Source organism: Aotus nancymaae, unplaced genomic scaffold, assembly GCF_030222135.1.
Source record: "Aotus nancymaae isolate 86718 unplaced genomic scaffold, 86718_ANA_hifiasm-v0.15.2.pri h1tg000031l, whole genome shotgun sequence".
Taxonomy (NCBI): domain Eukaryota; kingdom Metazoa; phylum Chordata; class Mammalia; order Primates; family Aotidae; genus Aotus; species Aotus nancymaae.
Window position 1 is genome coordinate 2,585,501 of NW_026988444.1, and position 20,261 is coordinate 2,605,761.

The 20,261-nt window shown below is 46.8% G+C and overlaps 1 protein-coding gene across 1 annotated transcript in view; it reads right to left on the reverse strand.

Annotated features, from left to right (window-relative positions):
- Window positions 1–13,586: 13,586 nt before the first annotated feature.
- The window catches only part of COL6A3 (collagen type VI alpha 3 chain), a 91,561-nt gene continuing 84,886 nt past the window's right edge, over window positions 13,587–20,261 (reverse strand). The window contains exons 43-44 of the mRNA XM_012434148.2: window positions 15,066–15,230; window positions 13,587–14,352 (exon numbers count right to left, since the gene is read on the reverse strand). Of these exons, the coding sequence (XP_012289571.2) occupies window positions 14,312–14,352; window positions 15,066–15,230 (206 nt within the window). The 3' untranslated portion in view covers window positions 13,587–14,311. The remainder of the gene's footprint in view (window positions 14,353–15,065; window positions 15,231–20,261) is intronic.

The window sequence follows — 20,261 nt, forward strand, 5'->3', positions numbered from 1 at the left end:
GGGAAGAATTAAACATGACACTGAGAGCCAGGCATAGAGAGCTCAATCCCTCAATCCCCTCCATCCCAGAGGAGCTATTGTTTCTGTTGCCGTTAGTTTAGGTTTGTTGTTGTTGTTGTTTTGAATAAATTGTTTAAAATTTAACTTCACTAGTAATTTTAATCAATCAAAACAATGCAACATCAATTTCACACATCAAATTAGCAGCAAAGATTTAGTAAAATAAACATAGTTTTAGATGAGAGATGAGACATTTAAAAGACCATTAGTGGGTCAGGTGGGTGGCTCACACCTGTAAGCCCAGCACTTTGGGATGCCGAGGTGGATGGATCACTTGAGGCCAGGAGTTCAAGACAGACCAGCCTGGCCAATATGGCAAAACCCCATCTCTACTAAAAATTCAAAAAATGAGCAGGGCATGCTGGCAGGCGCCTATAATCCCAGCAACTCGGGAGTCTGAGGCACGAGAATTTCTTGAACTCGGGAGGCAGAGGTTGCGGTGAGCTGAGATCGAGCCACTGCACTCCAGCCTAGTTGACAGAGCAAGACTGTCTCAAAAACAAAAACATAAAAAATAAAAGACCATTAGTGGGAGTATAAACTGGCGTAGCTCCTCTAGCGGGCAGCTTGATGACGCATCCCAAAAGGCTTAAAAACATGAGCCACCTTGGACACGCATATTTCATGTCTTGTAATTTGTCCTGAAGTAACAAAAAGAGAACCGAGTAAACACCTGTGCAAATGTCACTCATCACCATATTGTGATAAAAGTGTGCCATCACTGTGTAGTGGAAAAGTAGAAACAATATAGGTGTCCAAGAAAATGAGGCGGCGTGACTGTGGTACACGCATACCTATGCAAGATCAGGAGTTTATTAAAACCAGGCTGCAGAATCACACTCAGCCACGAGAAACACAACAGTGATGTAATTAGGAAGGACGGCTGAATACTAGACACTGCCGGCCACATTCTTCTTCTTGACATTCTCTCCTACCCACACCCTTGGTTCCAGAGTCCACCCTCCTGCCCGCCGCATCCTCCCTTCCATTCCTCGTGAAACCTGCTGAAGGCCCCATCCCTGTGTCCATCTCTAAAGGCAGATGGCCCCCTGTGGCCCTGGCTTCTCTTTCCTCACTATATGTTTTCTCTGGGTGACAGCATTTGAATTCAAGGCTTGAATGTTGTAGTGATTCCTCCCGAATCTCTAGCATCCAACCGACCTTCTCCCCCTGCTTCAATGCACAGGTCTAACTGCTGGCTGATTAGCTCATACCCCATAAGGACTCAAAAGCAGGGTTCATTATTTTCTTGACCACTGTAGAGCTCATCATGTGTTCCCTGTCTCAGGAATGGCTCCACCATGCACCCAGACAGCTGGGCGCCTTCATCGCTCAGCCCTCTCCTCACCAGCCACAGCCAGCCAGTCACCAGCCCTGATCCCCTCATTGACTCATTCCCATGTCTTCAATTTCCTACTCCTTCCCGTGCCAGGGCCACAGTCCCGAAGAGAGCCTTCACATCTCTCTTTGTAGACTGTTCACGGCCTCCCTGCTCCATTTGACATAACAATAGTTCATTATAACAGAAAATGGGGAGTAGATTGTCCTGGATTCTGAAATATAATCATGTCCTCTGCTTGCCTAAACAATTAGTCAATGTTCCTCCCTCTGTGCTGTCTTACACTCCTGGCTGGGCGCAGTGGTTCACGCCTGTAATCCTAGCACTTTGGGAGGCAGAGGTGGGCAGATCACAAGGTCAAGAGATAGAGACCATCCTGGCCAACATGGTGAAAACTACTAAAAATACCAAAATTAACTGGACATGGGAGCACATGCCTGTAGTCCCAGCTGCTCAGGAGGCGGAGGCAGGAAAATCGCTTGAACCCAGGAGGCAGAGGTTTCAGTGAGCCAAGACCGTGCCACTGCACTCTGGCCTGGCAACAGAGTGAGACTCCGTCTCAAAAAAAAAAAACATAAACTCCTTTGCATGACAGACAGGGCCCAGTTCATCAGCTGTCAGTCCAGCCTCGTCTCCACCATCCCAGGAAGGGCCAGCACCTCTCTCCAGAGACGTCAGGTGTTTGCACGTGCCAAGCACTCACCATGCAGAAACACCTCATCCTTCCAGCCCCACCGAAACGCCAGCCCCGCTGTTTAGTCTCCCCAGGTGCTGCTGAATGACTTGAATGTGCTTCTCCTCAACTCCCAGTCTTCATCCTCACCTCCGTTGGAACAAATATCATCTTGTCTTTACTTGCCTGTGCATCTGTCTCTAAATGCTACTTAAGAGCAAGGGCCAGGACTGTCCATTTTCTTATCCCCACTGCTTTTCACGGTGCCTGGTTCACAGAAGGCCTCTCAACGGCATGCATGCCTTCATCAAAGCTCCTGTCATTTTGCACAGCAGTCATTGTTTATACATCTGTTTCCCCTGCTGGCCAGATAGACAAAACTCTGATGCTTTTATCCCTGTGCATGCACATCCCACAGCACAGAGCACTGCTTGCTAACTACACACCAAAGCGGCGATCAGATATTAAAACTCACATATGCGCCTGTGTTAGCATGATTGTTCTTGGGTCTGCTTGGATTTTTTTTTTTTTTTTTTTTTTTTTTTTTTGAGACGGAGTTTCGCTCTTGTTACCCAGGCTGGAGTGCAATGGCGAGATCTCGGCTCACCGCAACCTCCGCCTCCTGGGTTCAGGCAATTCTCCTGCCTCAGCCTCCTGAGTAGCTGGGATTACAGGCACGCGCCACCATGCCTAGCTAATTTTTTGTATTTTTAGTAGAGACGGGGTTTCACCATGTTGACCAGGATGGTCTCGATCTCTTGACCTCGTGATCCGCCCGCCTCGGCCTCCCAAAGTGCTGGGTGGATTTTTTAATTACCAGATAGAATGATGACCAGTATAGGCCAACTCTCCAAGGTCAGTTTGAGCTGGAGGACCTGGCCTGAAGCTTTTCTTCTAGAAGCTCCTTCCTTCAGCCTCTCCACTTACGGAAGCTTCCTCAGCATCTGGCACCTGTTAAAGCCTGGTCTCCTCTTTCCTCATGGCCCTGGTTCGGCAGCACATCCAGAACATGCACCTGCATTGTGTCGAGAACTCTGCTTATTCTTCATAGAAACAGCCTACTTAACACGACTGGACCTTCAGACAGCTCCGGCCACTCTCATGCCCAGACGCATACGTATTCACTATCAAACCTAGGCCTGTCATCTGTACAGTCTTTCTGTCAGGTCACATTCAATGATCTTTCGGTCAAGGGCAAGGGTGTTCATTCCCAGGCCAGATCAAGCTTTGCACAGCGCTCTACAGAAGACCAGACATAGAAACATGTACTTGGAGGTGATTTAACTCAGTGCCTCTAAACCAGAGATTGCAAATGGGTGGCTCAAGGGCCAGACATTCATTTGGCAGGGGTGTCTTCAAATCTTCACACCTGGGTGCCTTTAGAGTGGACACATCTTCCTTATTTGCCTCAAGCCTCAGCAGTCCCTAGTGCCTTGCTCCTACTCTGCCCAGGAGACCCACCCAGCCCTTGAAGAACACAAGCCTGTGACTCCACCTAGACAAAATATGCGCCATGAGCTCCAAAAGGACCCCAAGGGACTGAGGCCGAGGGTGGTCCCTGAGCCATCGTCACAGCGGCTGCTCTGGCTGCCAGTACATCCCCTGTTATTACACATTCTGCCCACTTTGAAATCGTCTAGTGAGAATCCCACTCCTGCTCCTGGAGCCGAAGGAGGCCAAAGCCTCGGGCTCAGGGAGGTCACCAGGGGAGTGGCCCCGAGAGGCTCCAGGATGGTTCCGTTTCTCTGTAAATCAACAGTTAATTTGGGTTGGGGCTTGAGTAACAACCTCTGGCAAACAAGGCAGCCAGCCGAGCCCCGATGAGGCTCCGAAGACAGTGCCTCTTCTTCCACACGAGACGGCCAGGCTGCGCGGCAGAGCCTGCTGAGCTGCACCCCGCTATTTTTAGTGCTGCTCTCTGCCACGCTGGCGAGGCCGCCCTGCTCAGCAGCAGGCAATGTGTTCCATGTGTGCAGGCTGGAATGCAGCGGCTGAACCAGGGCCAGCAGCAGAGCGTGCTTCCTTAAAAGGCAAGAGAATGTCGGATCACATGCCACAGGGACAGGAGCATGGAGCCCGGGACAGGAAAGGATTTCCATCCTAGAGAGCTCTTTAGGGGAAAGTGAGCTAGCAAAAATCTACTATGAACATGCTGTGGGTTAGAACAGATTTTTACCGTGAAATTCAAATAAGGACAAGGATTTGAGCCAACGGTTCCGTTGCATTCTGGTCATCTCAGGAAAGGCGATCCCTGTGTGATTTATTTGTGGCAGGGACTCTAGAGCCACTCATATAAATTTCCCTCAGACATTTACTTCACAAATCAAAGCTGTTTGGCCAGCTGGTTACAGCTTGATGCTAAGCAGACCCAGGCCTCAGCTCAAGCTTTTCCCAGGGCAATCTTGCGGAAAGAAACAGTTTTCTGAATATATTCTAAAACAGACTAGAACAGAATAAAGCATAATTAGAATATATTCTAATTTGGGATCTTTACTCTGAATATCATTAAACATGCGTAAGCTGCTTCTGGAAATGGTTAATATTTATCTTCATTACCCTGAAGTTGCGTCTCACTCTGACTAGCATTCATTTCGCCTCCTGAGGTGGGAAATTCAACAAACAAATCATTGTGTATAGAGAAGGGCCAGGCAATCTATTGCCAAATTCCTCTTTCACCCCACAGAAAAACAAAGATAGAGACATTTTTGAGGTCTCTCTGCACAGCCCTAAACTCGTACTTAACCATCGCACTGCTTTCCAGTTTAATGGAAAATTAACCTAGGTCACAAGCATTAAACCTGGCCCAGGAATTAATGAAGGCCACCAGGAAGTAAAGAAGGTGGGAGAGACGTGCGGCTAGGATGATGGGCACAGACCCCCAACGTTCAAATCTAGCGAGTCAGCAAAGTCAGCGTCTAGTTGAGGCAGTCAGGTCGACGGTCACATAAGGACCCAGTTTTCCTGTCTCACAGTGAGGAAAACACAATAGACTTCATGTGTCATTAAGTCTCGTTACTTAAGTGCTTCCCTTAAACAAAAACTAGAAAGCTGTGTTTCTGTTGTTTTGCCTCTTTCGGAAACTATTGAGGGAGTTGGGGAGAGTGATGCCTATACCATTGGGTGAACTGCAGGCTGTTAAATGTCACCGATGGCTGTGAGTCACGGATGCATACACGTGAACTTATCCAGGCGCAGTGATGGGTGCAGCCCTCTCACATCCTCTCAACCAGAGCCCGAGGGCCTCAGGTCCGGGGCCTCTCCACGGGGGGATGGGCTTATTTAAGAGGGTTTCTTCTTTTCTTTTTTTTTTGAGACAAAGTCTTGCTCTGTCACCCGGGCTGGAGCGCAGTGGCACGATCTCGGCTCACGGCAACCTCTGCCTCCCAGGTTCAAGTGATTCTCCTGCCTCAGCCTCCTGAGTAGCTGGGATTACAGGCATGTGCCACCATGCCCAGTTAATTTTTAGTAGAGGCAGCGTTTCACCATGTCGGCCAGGCTAGTCTCAAACTCCTGACCTCAGGTGTTCTACGGATTCTATTCTTATTGCCAATGTTGGCTTAGAGGCCATGCAGCCCAGTTTCAACCAATGGAATGCCAAGTACCATCTGCAGGGCAGCTTTTTGGAGAAAAGCCACAGAAAGGATGCTCTTCCTCCTTCCTTTAAATATAGTTGTGTCCACATGAGACTGTCTCATTGCCAGCCAGAGGGTGGAGCTCAAGCCAAAAATGGCCCAGAGAGACTAGAAAACCTGGGTCCTTTATGGCATCATCGACTCCTCCCACAGCCTGTGCTTTGGATTTCTGTGAAATGGGGACAAGCAGTGACATCATGGTCTAAGCCAGTGTGAGATGGGGTTTCACTTCCTGGCTGCCGAGAGCATCCTGACACACCATAGCCCCAAGAATACTTCTCTCTCCTTCCTGCTCTCCTTTTTCTGAACCATTAGCAGCATTCAGCACAGGTGACTGTTCTGTTCTATTTTTTCTTTTTTTTTTTTTTTTTTTTGGTTGAGATGGAATTTCACTCTTTGTTGCACAGGCTGGAGTCCAGTGGCATGATCTCAGCTCACTTCAATCTCTGCCTCCCAGGTTCAAGTGATTCTTCTGTCTCAGCCTCCCAAGTAGCTGGGATTACAGGTGCCTGCCACCATGCTTGGCTAATTTTTGTATTTTCAGTAGAGATGTGTTTTCACCATGTTGGCCAGGCTGGTCTTGAACTCCTGATCTCAGGTGATCCACCTGCCTTGGCCTCCCAAAGTGCTGGGATTACAGGCATGAGCCACCATGCCCGGCCCTGTTCTTTTTGACACAGCTTCTCCCAACACTATCCATGCATGTCACCTGTCTCTCCTTACTCTCTTATTTCTGCAAACACTCCTCCTCAGCCTCTTTCACCAAGCCTGTCTTCTCTGCTCAACCTCTGATAGCCAGGGCATAGAGAGGCCTCTCCTGACTCCCAGTCCCTCTCCATCTACAGTCTCAAACAAAGGAATCTCTCTACAACTCTAGGCTTCGAATATTGTATATTCCCAAACTGCCGAATGTATATCCCTAGCCCCAGCCTCTCCTCTGAACTTCAGCTGCCTTCCTCATGTCACCACTCAAAAGTTCAATACGCATCCCAAGTTCTAACATGTGTGACAGAATTTTTGATTGACTACTCCGCCTCCAGAAAGCATCCCATGGCACACCCAGACTGCCTGGCTTAAAGCTCCCAACAGCTTTCTATCACATTAAAGTAAAATCCACAAGCTCCTTACCATGGTGAAAGAACTTTGAGACCTGACTTGGCCATTCTCTCTCAGACTTGAACTCCAAAAATTTATCCACTCATTTGTTTGGCTCCAGCCACGCTGGTCATCTTGCTGTTTCTCAAATATGTCACTGTCATTTCTCTACCCGAGACCTCAGAGCCAGCCCCTCTCTGGATATGGAATCTTCCTCCAGGTCTTCCCAAAGGTGGCTCTCTTATTTTTGTTTTTGGTTTTTTGAGACAGAGTCTCACTCTATTGCCCAGGCTGGAGTGCAATGGTGCCATCTTGGCTCCCTGCAACCTCTGCCTCCCAGATTCAAGCGATTCTCCTGCCTCAGCTTCCTCCCAGATTCAAGCGATTCTCCTGCCTCAGCTTCCCGAATAGCTGGGATTACAAGCATGTGCCACCGTGCCAGGCTAATTTTTTTTTTTTTTTTTTGTATTTTTAGTAGAGAGGTTTCACCATGTTGGCTAGGCTGGTCCCGAACTCCTGACATCAAGTGATCCACCTGCCTTGGCCTCCCATAGTGCTGGAGTTATAGACATGAGCTACCATGCCTGGCCTGTCTTGTCTTTTTTTTTTTTTTGAGACGGAGTTTCGCTCTTGTTTCCCAGGCTGGAGTGCAATGGCGCGATCTCGGCTCACCGCAACCTCCGCCTCCTGGGTTCAGGCAATTCTCCTGCCTCAGCCTCCTGAGTAGCTGGGATTACAGGCACACGCCACCGTGCCCAGCTAATTTTTTGTATTAGTAGAGACGGGGTTTCACCATGTTGACCAGGATGGTCTCGATCTCTTGACCTCGTGATCCACCCGCCTCGGCCTCCCAAAGTGCTGGGATTACAGACTTGAGCCACCGCGCCCGGCCTTTTTTTTTTTTTTTTTTTTTAGCTCATAAATCAACTCTTCAGAAAGGCTTGCCTTAAACAAGCAGTAGCTCATCAGACAGCCTCCACTGCCACTCATGCTCCTAATTTACTGAGGGTTTTGTGTGTTTGCCACTGACTTCCCTGCCATGTAAGGAACACAAGAAGCAGAAGTGTGTGCTGTTCACCTCTGTGTCCCCAGCGCCTTGTCTAATACCTGCTGTATGTTAGGTGCTCAGCAAATGTTTGTTGAATAAGTGATTGAATGAAGGCTGTTTCTGAACTGGCTCTGCATGGGGTCTCAGCAATGCTGAGGGGTGGCACAACGCTGGAGTGCATGATTCCAAGAAAACAGGAAGACCCCAGAATGCGATGGCTCTCACAGAAAATCAGGTTCACTTCCACAAATGGAAAGGAACAGGGAAGTTGAGCAGCCAGAGCTACGGCTGAAATTCATAGACAAGCACAGGCTCCATGGCTGTTGCTGGAGCCCGAAAACCACTGGATACTGTCGGGGTCCTTTACCAGAAGAGTGTGCCAACCCCCTTCTGGTAGAGTGCTGGGCACACTGTGGGCTGTGGTTTAAGAGCTCAGAAGCTGTGCTTAATCCATGAATCCCCTCGTTTCCTCCCATCAGCGTAATCAGAAGTGGACAATATGTCTCGATTATCATCCTCATCTAGACAACCCTCTCTAATCCACTTCATGTCAAAGCCACTTCAATGTCTATAGGCTCATGTTCAAACTGGCTGATTGCTGATGCTGCTCATGTCCTGCTCCTCAGCCAACCTCGGAGCTCCCCTGCAGCTGGGCTGGCTGGTTCCAGGTGTGCTGACAGCACTCCACCTCAGTGGCCCACATGGCTCTGCTTCTCTGCCAAGGACTTTTCTAGCAAGTGTGTGCAGGGGAGCCTCAAAATGCTGGTGTGTAACACCCCCAGGTCAACCCCTGTGATGGCTAATATTGAGTGTCAACTTGACTGGATTGGAGGATGCAAAGTATTATCCCTGTGAGGGTGTTGCCAAAGGAGATTAACATTTGAGTCAGTGGACTGGGAGAGGGAGACCCACGTCAGTCTGTTTGGGCAGTATCTAATCAGATGCCAGCGCAGCCAGAATAAAGCAGGCCGAAGAACATGGAAGGACTAGACTAACTGAGACTTCTGGCTTCCATCTTTCTCCCGTGCTGGATGCCTCCTATCCTGATACATCAGACTCCAAGTTCTTCAGCTTTGGGACTCTTGGCTTTACACCAGTGGTTTGCCAGGGGCTCTCAGGTCTTCAGTCACAGACTGAAGGCTGCACTGTCAGCCTCCCCACTTTAGAGGTTTTGAAACTCGGACTGGCTTCCTTGCTCCTCGGCTTGCAGACGGCCTATGGCAGGACTTCACCTTGTGACTGTGCAAGTCAGTACTCCTCAATAAACTCCCTTTCATATATACATCTATCCTATTACTCCTGTCCCTCTAGAGAATGCTGACTACCACAAACCCCAACCAAAAAGAGATGAGGGTCAGTCCATAAACACCCAGCTTTCTGTTCCATGTAGCATTCTCCCAAATTCCTCAGCGGGTTCCCAGGGGGACTGACTTGCTCTCAAGGGTAACACGCTTTTAGCTAGTGTACCAGCCTTTGACTTGCCCACTTGTCTTTCTCTGTCTGGCTTCTCAGTGGCCTCATTTGTGCTTCCCACACACCTTCCCAAACAAATGACTGCAACCAAAACTCGGTCAGCATCTGCTTTTGGAGGAACTCAAAATAAGACTGGTTTGCAAATGACCAGTCAACTTCCTGAACTATAACTCCTATCAGACGTAACTGTTTTAAATGGAGTCTTTAAAAACAAATATTCTTTCATAGATATATAAGTTACACCAATTTCTTTTTATTGTGCTATTTCTGTTTCTAAGATCTCTTATAAAATTCATGCAAGGCAAGGCATGGTGGCTTACACCTGTAATCCCAGCACTTTGGAAGGCCAAGGTGGGCAGATGGATCACTTGAGTTTGAGACCAGTCTGGACAACATGGTGAAAACCCGTCTCTGCTCAAAATACAAAAAAAATTAGCCAGGCATGGTGGTACTCACCTGTAATCTCAGCTACTGAGGAGGCTGCGGCAGGAGAATCACTTGAACCTGGGAGGCAGAGTTTGCAGTGAGCCGAGATCGCCCCACTGCACTCCAGCCTGGGTGACAGAACAAAACTCCATCTCAAAAAAAAATTATGTAAATGCTGGGAATTCATTATTTTCTTGAAATCACATGTGAATAGCTAGTTTACGTTGCAGATGCCCATTACCTTCTATCAGATGACTTTTCACAACAGCGGTGTGGTTTTCTCAGAGACATCGACATAGGCAGGAAAACAATGTCAGCTTTCCAGGTTGAGCGATACTTGGGCGGTGTCCCTGTCATGCACAGAGGCCCTTGCATCGCTGGCCTTTTCCCATCACCCATGATCAAATGTCAAGCTGTGACAAGTAGATTTCAAAATACTACTTCTTTGGTATTTTGGTCTTCATCAACTTTATGCCCACCATAAAATTGGGCCAAATAATTGGGAGAAAAGGATTTCTGAACTGTCTCTGCACTGAGGTCTCCGAATGCTGAGGGGTGGCCCAATGCTGGAGTGCATGATTCCAGGAAAACAGAAGACCCCAGGAGTGCGATGGCTCTTACAGCTGCGTACTACCGGTATTCAGCTCCCAGGGAAGGGGAGGCACAGGCAGCAGCAACGCTCAGACCCAAACTAAACCAAGGAGGGGTGTGCCAGAGGGCAACCTCTGGACCAGACCCCATGGCCTGGCAGCGTTGGCAGCCCCTAACTGCTCTGGAAGCCACACCCGGATAGGTAGAAACCTGGGAGCCTGGCTCATGAAGAGCAGCTAGGTCCAGCTGGAAATCTGACAACCATGGAAATTTGGCAGGAAAATACGAACCATCTCCTAAAAGTGAATCGCTGTGGGGGAAGAAATTAAAAATGGTTCTTGAGGGTTCAAAACATTGGCTTTCTACAAAAAGGCTTGCACCCGTTCATAAGTGCTGTGATTTCTTTTCAATTATGCTGAAAATTGTAAAGAGGGAATAAGAAGTAGAAAGCACTTGCATTCAGAAATCCAGCAAAGTTGCTGTTGGAAGGACTGATGTGCTCATAGCTGAGTGCAAATAGATGTACTCGTGACTCGGCCTCGGAGCCCAGGCAGGCCGTACTCAGCCCTGGCCACCTTCTGTGCAAGCCCTCAACGCGTGCCAGAGCCCCCAGCTTCTCCAAGTTCCTCCCTAAGCCACAGCTGCTCAGGATAATGAGAAGAGATAGAAAAGACTGCAATGAAATGACAGGGAAGGATAAAGACTTGCTGTCCAAGAGAGAGTGACGGAAGGTCTTAGGGAGAGTCACGCAGAGGGCATGCTTTGTTCTGGGAGAAGACACATGGCTCAGATCTGACTTCCAGAGAAAGAGCCAGAAACATCTGGAGAACGGCAGTGAGGGTCCTACAGGAGCCAACCTTGGAGCTCTGGGAAGGCTTCTGGGTCACCATGACTTGTTCAGATGCTCCATTAGGGCACAGCTGAGTGAACTAGACCACTCTGACCCTCTGTTTCATCATCTCTAAAACTAGGGCAATGACCACTACTGAATAGCACGCACCACCTGAGATGTGTGTGAAACATGTAGCAGAGCACCTGACCCACAAAGGCTTCTGGATAAAGGTGTGCTGTGTTCGTTAAGGTCACACCAGCTGCTAGAACAGTCCAAGTCCCTAGTCTCTTACCTCAATAGAAGTTTATTTATTAGTCACAAAATCCAAAACAGGTGTTCTTTATTGGCAAGCCACCTTCCATGGGCCAGGCTGGAGGCCTCCCCAGAGAGAGCTGACGGATATTAGGGTCAGGGACATGTCAGGGTTCAAAGAAGGACACAGAGTCCTTGGTATAGTCTGGCAGAAGATGCATCTTGAGAAGAGACATCCATGAGCTGTCAAGGGGTCAAGAGTCCTACAGCTCAGGTCATGTTTTGCCGAACCCTAAGTTAGGACAGATGACGTAACAAAGGATTTTGTTATATTTGCTCTGTGGGAATAAATGGGGAAAACCGTTCATCCACTGCCTAAGCACCTTGCCTTACCTCAAGTTAGCAGCACACACAGCTGAACCAGCCACTCGTCTGGACTTCCATCACTTCCTCCTTCTCCTGACTCAGGTGAGACAGTGGCTGTGATCGTCCCAGCAATTTTGAGCAGCCAAGGGACACATACAGAGAAGCAATGCATGGATAGAGTGAACCAAGAATGGCAGGGATGGGCATGCTGGCAACAGGAGGTGGGAAGAGAGATTGGGTTCCATGTCTGGAGCCCTAGGAAGTGAGTCTCCAAGTGCTGGGCCCCCGCCCCAGGCTATGTGTAACATGCCTTGAGCAGACCATCTAGGTATGTTACAAATATTGGCGTCCTACTCCTGTACGTTGGAACTGACTACTCCCCCAAGTTCCACCAGTATCTGCAGGTCTTTGTCAAAAACACTTTCTTACACCACGGAACGCCCCTTTGCCAGTGTGCCTGCAAGCTAGGAGGACCAGAGCAGGAATGCTCCAGGAGCAGCCAGTGACGTGTGGGAACAGGCGTATAACTACCCCAGCTCCTTCACCCCTCTGCTGGGCTATGTGTGCCACAGGCGCTCCCTGAGTTTCCCGGAGGGATTAGGCTCTGGGCACCCACAGTGGGTGCTGACTACACACCTCTCAACAGTGCTCTCCCTTTCCTTGTCTCACTCCCCATTTCTCAGCCACTCAGTGATTTCCCTCACCTCCCAAATAAACTACACCTACCCGTATCCTTAGTCCCAGAGGCTGCTTCTGGAGGAACCCAAAAAGTAAAACCAGAGTGCGATGCTCATCTTAGGTCCATAGCAGATACAGTCCATGGGGGGATCCCTTGGGAAGTGCAGTAGGCAGCTCATCGCTATGGGAGCTGGGTCCAGAGCTCTCTGCTCCTCAAGTTCCTACAAGAGGCTGATATTGGGTTCCTGGCTATTCCCACTTTCTCAGCATTGGTCACCAAAGGCCACAGCTCAGAGCACACTGACCTGAGCCCACCATGGTAGCCGCCAAGCTAGAAGAGGACGGGGGAGGCGGTCACGGTGGCCTTGTGAGGACCAAGTGGTGCTTCTGAAAAAGGTCACACTCCTCTCTCCCTTCCCAATAGACCATCTGGCAAATTCGTCCCCTGATTTTAAACAGAACAGTCTGCTGACACCCAAGATTCCTGTAATTCTATCCTCAGCACTTGTCGGAACATATGTATTTTACCAAATAAGTTGTTTCCTTCGTAATGGAACTCGAGTGCCTCCTGAATATGTATTTGTTGGTTTCTTGTGTTATTTCTGAAGACAGAAAAAAAATCTTTAAGAAAAAAAAACAATGAAAGACCTTGTGCTTTGTCATTGAGATTCCAGGAAAAGGGTGGGGGGTGCTGGGGAAACACTGAATCTCTCAGCCGTTGTGAGAGGGAGCAAGTCAACCCACTGGGAAAGGAGCGCTGTAGAGAGGAAGACAGGAGGAGGCCGAGGCTCTGGGGGCCAACAAAGAGTTAGGGGAGAGGATGGGAGCCAGCCTGGCTCTGAAAATTAGAAACACTGCCTGCACCCGACAGCAAGAACACCCTGCACTCGGCCCCGGAGTGCTGGAGGATGTGGGGCTGAATTCGCAAAGCGGGGGTGCTTGTCTCCACCCAGTCTCTTTGCACACTGGCTGATGAAGCGCTTCTTGCCTCCTCCACTGGAAATGAAGGGGTGTTGCCCAGGTCCATGGGGCCAGGACCAAGCCCAATTTCCCCAAGCTAGGGGGGAGTTCTAACAATCGCTGCTATGGAAACAAGACAGCCAAGAACACCACACCCAGGAGACTTTCAATAGACTTTATTAAAAAGTTTCTTTGTATAAATTTCCTAAAAATTTTAAAATTAAAATTAAATCCCCTCCCCCCTGCACAAAAAAAAAAACACACAACATTAGAGGAATGCCAAAAATATTCTCTATGGCAACTTTCTTTTAATTCTTTAATGAAGGCATTGGTCCCAACGGTGCGCATAGATTAAGGAATTTCGCTTCCTTCTGAACTGGATCATTTGTTAGAGGCTTTAGAAAAAGAAAATTAGCTTGAAATCTAATTCAGGAAATTGGGGGCAGAAAGTGAAAAAGTCGGTCTCTTGTTTCTCCATGATACACAGGCTTCCCATCTAAAGTCATGCTTAACTAAAAGGAAAAAAAAATGAACCAAGCGAAAGTATATAGAGCAGCCATGACATCTGCGTTATTTTCTAGACTTTACATTTGCCTGCAACAGGCATAACATGAAACTCCAGAGGGAATTTGAATTGATAGGAATGTTCACATACACACCAGCAGTGGCTAACTATTACACAACATTCAAAGGATTCGAGAGAACAGACACATTAGCACCATACTGATAGGTCATGCAGCAGGATGATTCCTCCCGAGTTCGAGTGTAAATCAAAGCATGAAATGATACAGTGCAAGGGAATCTACACCCGGAGCTTCTACAGAGACGGGTTGGCGATGGCTGACTCCTTCTTCTTCAAGAGGTATATGATGTTGGCCAGCCACGCTTAGGTTCCGATCACATTGATGACTCCAGGTTTGGCGAGCACTGAGGGTTGATGGGGCGGGTGGGATGAGGAGCCGAGAGAGGAGAGGAAAGGCCACATTACTGACCCAAAAGGGCACGTCGTTATCATGACACAGCCGCGCGACCCCTGGTTTCCATCACCTGTCTCGCTTTTCTGCTCAGACCATCAGTGACTCTCTGTGACCTTCTCGGCCTGGGGCCTGGGAATGTCTGTGAAATCTGATTCCATTCTTTGGCCCTGCATCATCTACCAGGCCTTTATGCGAACTGAGCTCTCCCCATTCTGGCACTGACCCCAGGATCCGTTCAAAGTGTTTATTTTATCACCAGTCGAACTGCCCAATGTAATGGAGACACTCATTGTTATTCATAAGAAGCAAAATTATTTAAAGACAAATTTGTGGGGGCTATTGATCTTTGGCGTCATCTGTAGTTGCTCATTATATTATTTTCCCAGAAATCATTTTTGGTGCAATATTTTACGAAAAATGGCAACTTAATAAGATTTCTGAAGAATGACAAGGGACAAGTGTTTTTTTAGAAACCCAAAATAGGAATTCAAAAAGAAATTTCATGGGCTGTATTTGAACCTCTTTCTTATCTGAGGATACAATTCATCTTCTTTTTCATATGTATCACAATCTTTGTACCTCTAATATTTTTCAAAGTGCCTTATGGACCTGAATCTCTTATCTTATTTGCAAAAGCCATAAACACAAAGAAGAATCACTTACCAGGAGCGCAAACCTTTTCACATTCTTTCTGTGATCCAAACTTGTTTTCATTTCCACCGCAGCCTCCGTACCAGAATCTCGCACAGCTTTTGGTGTTTGGATCGTAGTACCATTTTAATATGAAGTCCCTGCAAGTTCCTTCGTCTTTCGGCAACTTGCATATGTCTTTAATAACAAGATGACAAAGGACATTAGTGAGAACGTGTGTGTTACTCTGTTCCCCATGCTGGGGCTGACAGTCTGATGACCCTACTGTGGCAGAAGAAAAAAAGAGAAGAGCTTCCAGGTGAAGACGCCCTTAACCTGCTTGAATCTCTATCTCCTCACTGCCATATGGACACAGTAATCACTTACAGCATTGTGAGAGATCAATGAAATTATGTCAATGAAAGGGCTTCATATACGGCACTCAGAATCCCAAACATTGGCGATGGTTACTGAATAATTTTAAATGAAATAAACCGTCTTTCTCCTTTCCAATCACTGGCCCATTTGCCCTCCAAATCGTTCCATGTTAAATCCCAGAGAAGAAACCAAATTTTAAAACCTCGGCGTTTTATACTTCTTGGCAAAATGGAAATTTGATTCTGTTGGAATATAGTTCAACGATAAGGCTCTACCTTTCATTACAAGCCAAGTAGACTGAAAATTAAGGGTAAAGCAGAAAAGAAAATCCTTTGAGAGAGAGAGAGAGTGTGTGTGTACACGTGTGTGGTAGCCAAGGGCCTTTGTGACCTGCCAAACGAAACACGTAAAACGAAGAGCTAGCACTGATGTAAAACGCACGATGGCAAAAATGTCACATAGCAGAGCTATTTTGAAGACAGAGAAGCATTCTTTTTCCAGTTAAGGAAGTTTATGTTTTAAATGCACAGGTCTGATGTAGCCCAGCTGCAAAGTAAAGTGAAGGTCCCCTCGATGCCTGGAGAAAAAAGTTTACAGTTCACACACAGCACAACTTCTGTTTACAGAGTTTTCTGGCAAACTCCAGATTGTTCTGAGAAAGAGAAGCACTGATGTCAACCGTTATCTGTAAGTTTGAAAACATAAACCTTCTTTCTCCAAAACTCCCTGAAGCCAATAATTCTGCATGTTCCTGTGAGCAGCTAACAGGCTCAAATTATCCAGCTCTCCCCACAAAGGGCTGCTTCTCCATCTCCTTTGTCCCCAGTGAGGCAGCCTGCTCACAGCTGTGGAGGTGGTGAGCATCTGTGGTTCAGATAGATACCAAAAAGGACAAGGAAAACCTAAGTCTTCAGTGGCTAATCATAGCTTGGATCACCCACGGTGGAGCACAGGACTGAGGCTCAGAATTGGTCTAAAACATCCCCTGGTTGCTGCTGTCACCCAAATGCCAGGCTGGTGGCTGGTGGCTCCACAGTTACAACACCTCCTAGTCGCAGACCCTCTCAGGGACCAGAAAGCCAGCAGTCCCCTGAGAGCCTTTGAAGACTCCAGGAAGTCAAAATAAAATGGAGACGATTTACAGAAACAACCTTCTTTCCCTCAAGTATGCCAGTAACCGAAGGAAAATGTCTAGCTTTCAAAAAATGTCCTCAAGGGAACTGAGCAACGAAAGGTGATTCAACCAACAAAACTTATCCCTCGTTTACTGGTGGGTTCTCCTTTCCAATTTCTGGGCCATTTGCCCACCAAATCCTTCCATATTAAATCCCCAGAGAAGAAACCAAATTTTAAAACCTCGGGGTTTTATACTTCTTGGGAAAATGGAAATTCAATTCTGTTGGCGTCTTGTTCAATAAGGCTCTACCTTTCATGACAAGCCAAGTAGACTGAAAATTAAAGGTAACACAGAAAAGAAAATTCTCTATGAGTGTGTGTGTGCACGAGGCCCACATCAAATGATCACCTTATTCCCTCCTTCCTCCTTCACAGAGCGTTCGCCAATGGACCCTATTTGTTCTAATTTATTTATCTCAAGTGTACTTCAGTCCTGACCGTCTGTGTTTAGCTGTTCAGTTCCCAGTCCCCTGGGCTCTTCTGAACCAACCACGAGAGGTCTGCCCAGACCCACAGACACCCAGCCCGTGGGCGGCCTTACAGCAGCGCACTCCACCTCCCATCTGACTAGCCTCTCCAGCTTCCTGGGGTCTCCACCCTAACCCTCCAGGTCCACACCATGGCACTGGCGTTTTCTGCCCTTATTTCAGTGAGAGTCACTACTGAGACCCTGTGAGATTTACTAATGAAAAATAAAGACACTGTTACTGTGGACAAGCAGATATTTGGAAAACCAAGAGAAATATATTAATGAGGATTCAACACGATTCAAAGACAAAAACCTGGAATTCTCCACTTCAGAAGCACGAAAATGGGGGATTTTATGTTCTCAAGCAGACTTCTAATGCAAACGCCACGTCATCTTGACTCCTGAGACCCATCGTTTTGGCTGGACTCTCCTCAGCTATGCCCACATATGTTAAAGCAACTGTTTAAAAGCCAAAAAAAAAAAAAAAAGCAGGGCTCAGTGGCTCACGCCTGTAATCCCAGCACTTTGGGAGGCTGAGGCATGCGGATCACTTGAGGTCAGGAGTTCAAGACCAGCCTGACCAACATGGTAAAACCCCATCTCTACTTAAAGAAAAAAGCATACACACACACACACACACACACACAGCTAGGTGTGGTGGTGGGCTCCTGTAATCCCAGCTACTTGGGAGGCTGAGGCAGGAGAATCGCTTGAACCTGGGAGGCAGAGGTTGCAGTAAGCTGAGATTGCACCAGTACACTCCAGCCCAGGTGACAGTGCGAGATTCTGTCTCAAAAATATATACATATATTTAAATGTCCTGGAGTACAAACAGAGATGGCTGGCCCTCGTTGAATTTAACCGGGACATTTCCCTAGAACGACCAGTCTTTGGACGCAATAGTTATTCATCTTTTCCCTCTCAAATGAGTTTGCCCCCCAGGCCTGACCTCTAGGAAGCTAGAGCGTTCTCTTTTTCTGAGAGGAGTGTTTGGTTGAGTCTTTCTTAATTTGCTCTTCCTAATTACTGAGAACCTAGTGAGACCCTAAAAGACAATAAGGACTGAAAATTATCCACAAGCTTCCTGGCTTCCTAACCTAGAACAACAATGCAAGTTTCCTTGCAAAACAAAGAGGCGAAAGGCTGCCTGACTCAGACCACTGTCTGCTGAGACTTCCTTACTACTGGTCACAGTGTTAGGGTAAAACCCCGTTCTGGGAATCCCACCTGTTCCCAGAAGCCACAGGCACCCACCTAGAACATCCTACCAACAACCATTCAAAAACAGTGGGGTGCGAGGCACCCTAAGCACCACGGTCTGATATAAAGATACATGGGAGTGGATGCACACGTGCAATGCATGCACCTACCCACGTGCAGCAATATTCACAGAAAAAAAATCGGAAGGCTATGCATTGGGTCACTCCTGGTTTTCAACCAAAGCCAGCAATGCTGTCACAGTGAGAATTGTATAACGTATTTCTTTGTCTATCCTGAATGCTTGACAACGCATCTCTATTAACTTTATCATCAGCAAAAAATATGTGTATCCTTCAAAGCGGAAAACACGTTGAGTGAAAAATCTTGTCTTTTTCATAGTTTGATAGTCCCATAGCGTTTCGGTGCATTTTTAAAGGCGTCAGCTTTGACATTTTCCAAACATACTGATTTCCGAATCACTATGTAAGTACTCCCCTGAGCAAACCGAAGGAAGGCAGGCTGGAGGTGTTTATGCTGCATTCAGCAACATGTTCCTCATCAGTTTAATGGTCCCCAAAACAAGAAAATTCAGTCAGCTTCTCACTCGGCATTGTTATTGTGGTATAAAGTGCTTACAAACCTTGATGCTTCCTTGGATCCAAGTATGGATGCAGACATGATTTGCCTGATTGAAAACACTTTCCACCGTCTACATTTTGAGCACTGGTCAGTTCAAAGGGTACCAAGGAAACGTACTAAATTTCTAACTTTATTTATTTGTTTATTTATTATTTACTTTGAAATGGAGTCTCACTCTGTCACCAGGCTAGAGTGCAGTGGCACGATCTCAGCTCACTGCAACCTCCGCATCCCAGGGTCAAGTGATTCTCCTGCCTCAGCCTCCTGAGTAGCTGGGATTACGGGCATACACCACCACACCTGGCTAATTTTTGTATTTTCAGTAGAGATGGGGTTTCACCATGTGGCCAGGCTGGTCTCAAACTCCTGACCTCAAATGATACACCCACCTGGGCCTCCCAAAGTGCTGGGATTACAAGCGTGAGCCTCCACACCTCGCCAATTTTTAACTTTATTTTTAAATGTAGCTGTGGTTAAATTTTGGACCCTTTGCTCTTTCAGATCTTGACCAACAGACTTCTATTTTTTAAGACTTCAGGATAAAAAATAACTCTTTGGGCTCAACGTGATCCACACACAGTAACTAACCAGAAAAATTCCTCCCACAGCGATGAACAACAGACAGCTTGGAGAGGACGATTTCCCAAATACCTGTAGCTATTTAACTTACTTCAGCCATGAGATTAGTTCATTCTTTAAATTATTATTAACATAAAGTCAGATATGTCCCCCGAATATACCATTTTATGCTAATTGATGATATATATGCATACAGAACATGGACAACCAAATCCTGTATTCCACCCAATCTAAGATATCTTAATTTTATGATGCACCATTGTTTTATGTTCCACTAAGTCACACGAAATACTACCAATAAACCATGATATGTTGTCAATTCTAAGTCACCTTTCAGTTTCAGAAGGGTCCCAATGGGGAAAAAAATGTGCATCTTAGAATCAATAAGTAAAATGTCAGTACACATGAAATGATGGTTCCTTCAGGGCTATATAATTGGCCCAGTGATGTCTGCTCAGGCAAAATGTGATCAGTTCTACAGACTGCTAATTTCAAAAACAAATAATAAAGGATATTATTTGTTATTTTTTTCTAGTTTCTGCATTAAAACTTCTTTAACACATACGATTAAGCCAGTAATTTAGGATTCATTTTGTAATGTTGCAAAAAGTAAATTTTAAGTTAGAAAATCTAACTTGTTATTGTTTAGAAATTTCGGAGAGTCTTAGCTTTAGTAATAATATGCATAGAAAATATCTATCCAAGGCTTCCTTAGCTAAAAATGAGAAGGGAGAAGAGGGAAGTGGTAACAAGAGACTAAAATCAGAATTAGCAACTGCACAGCACGG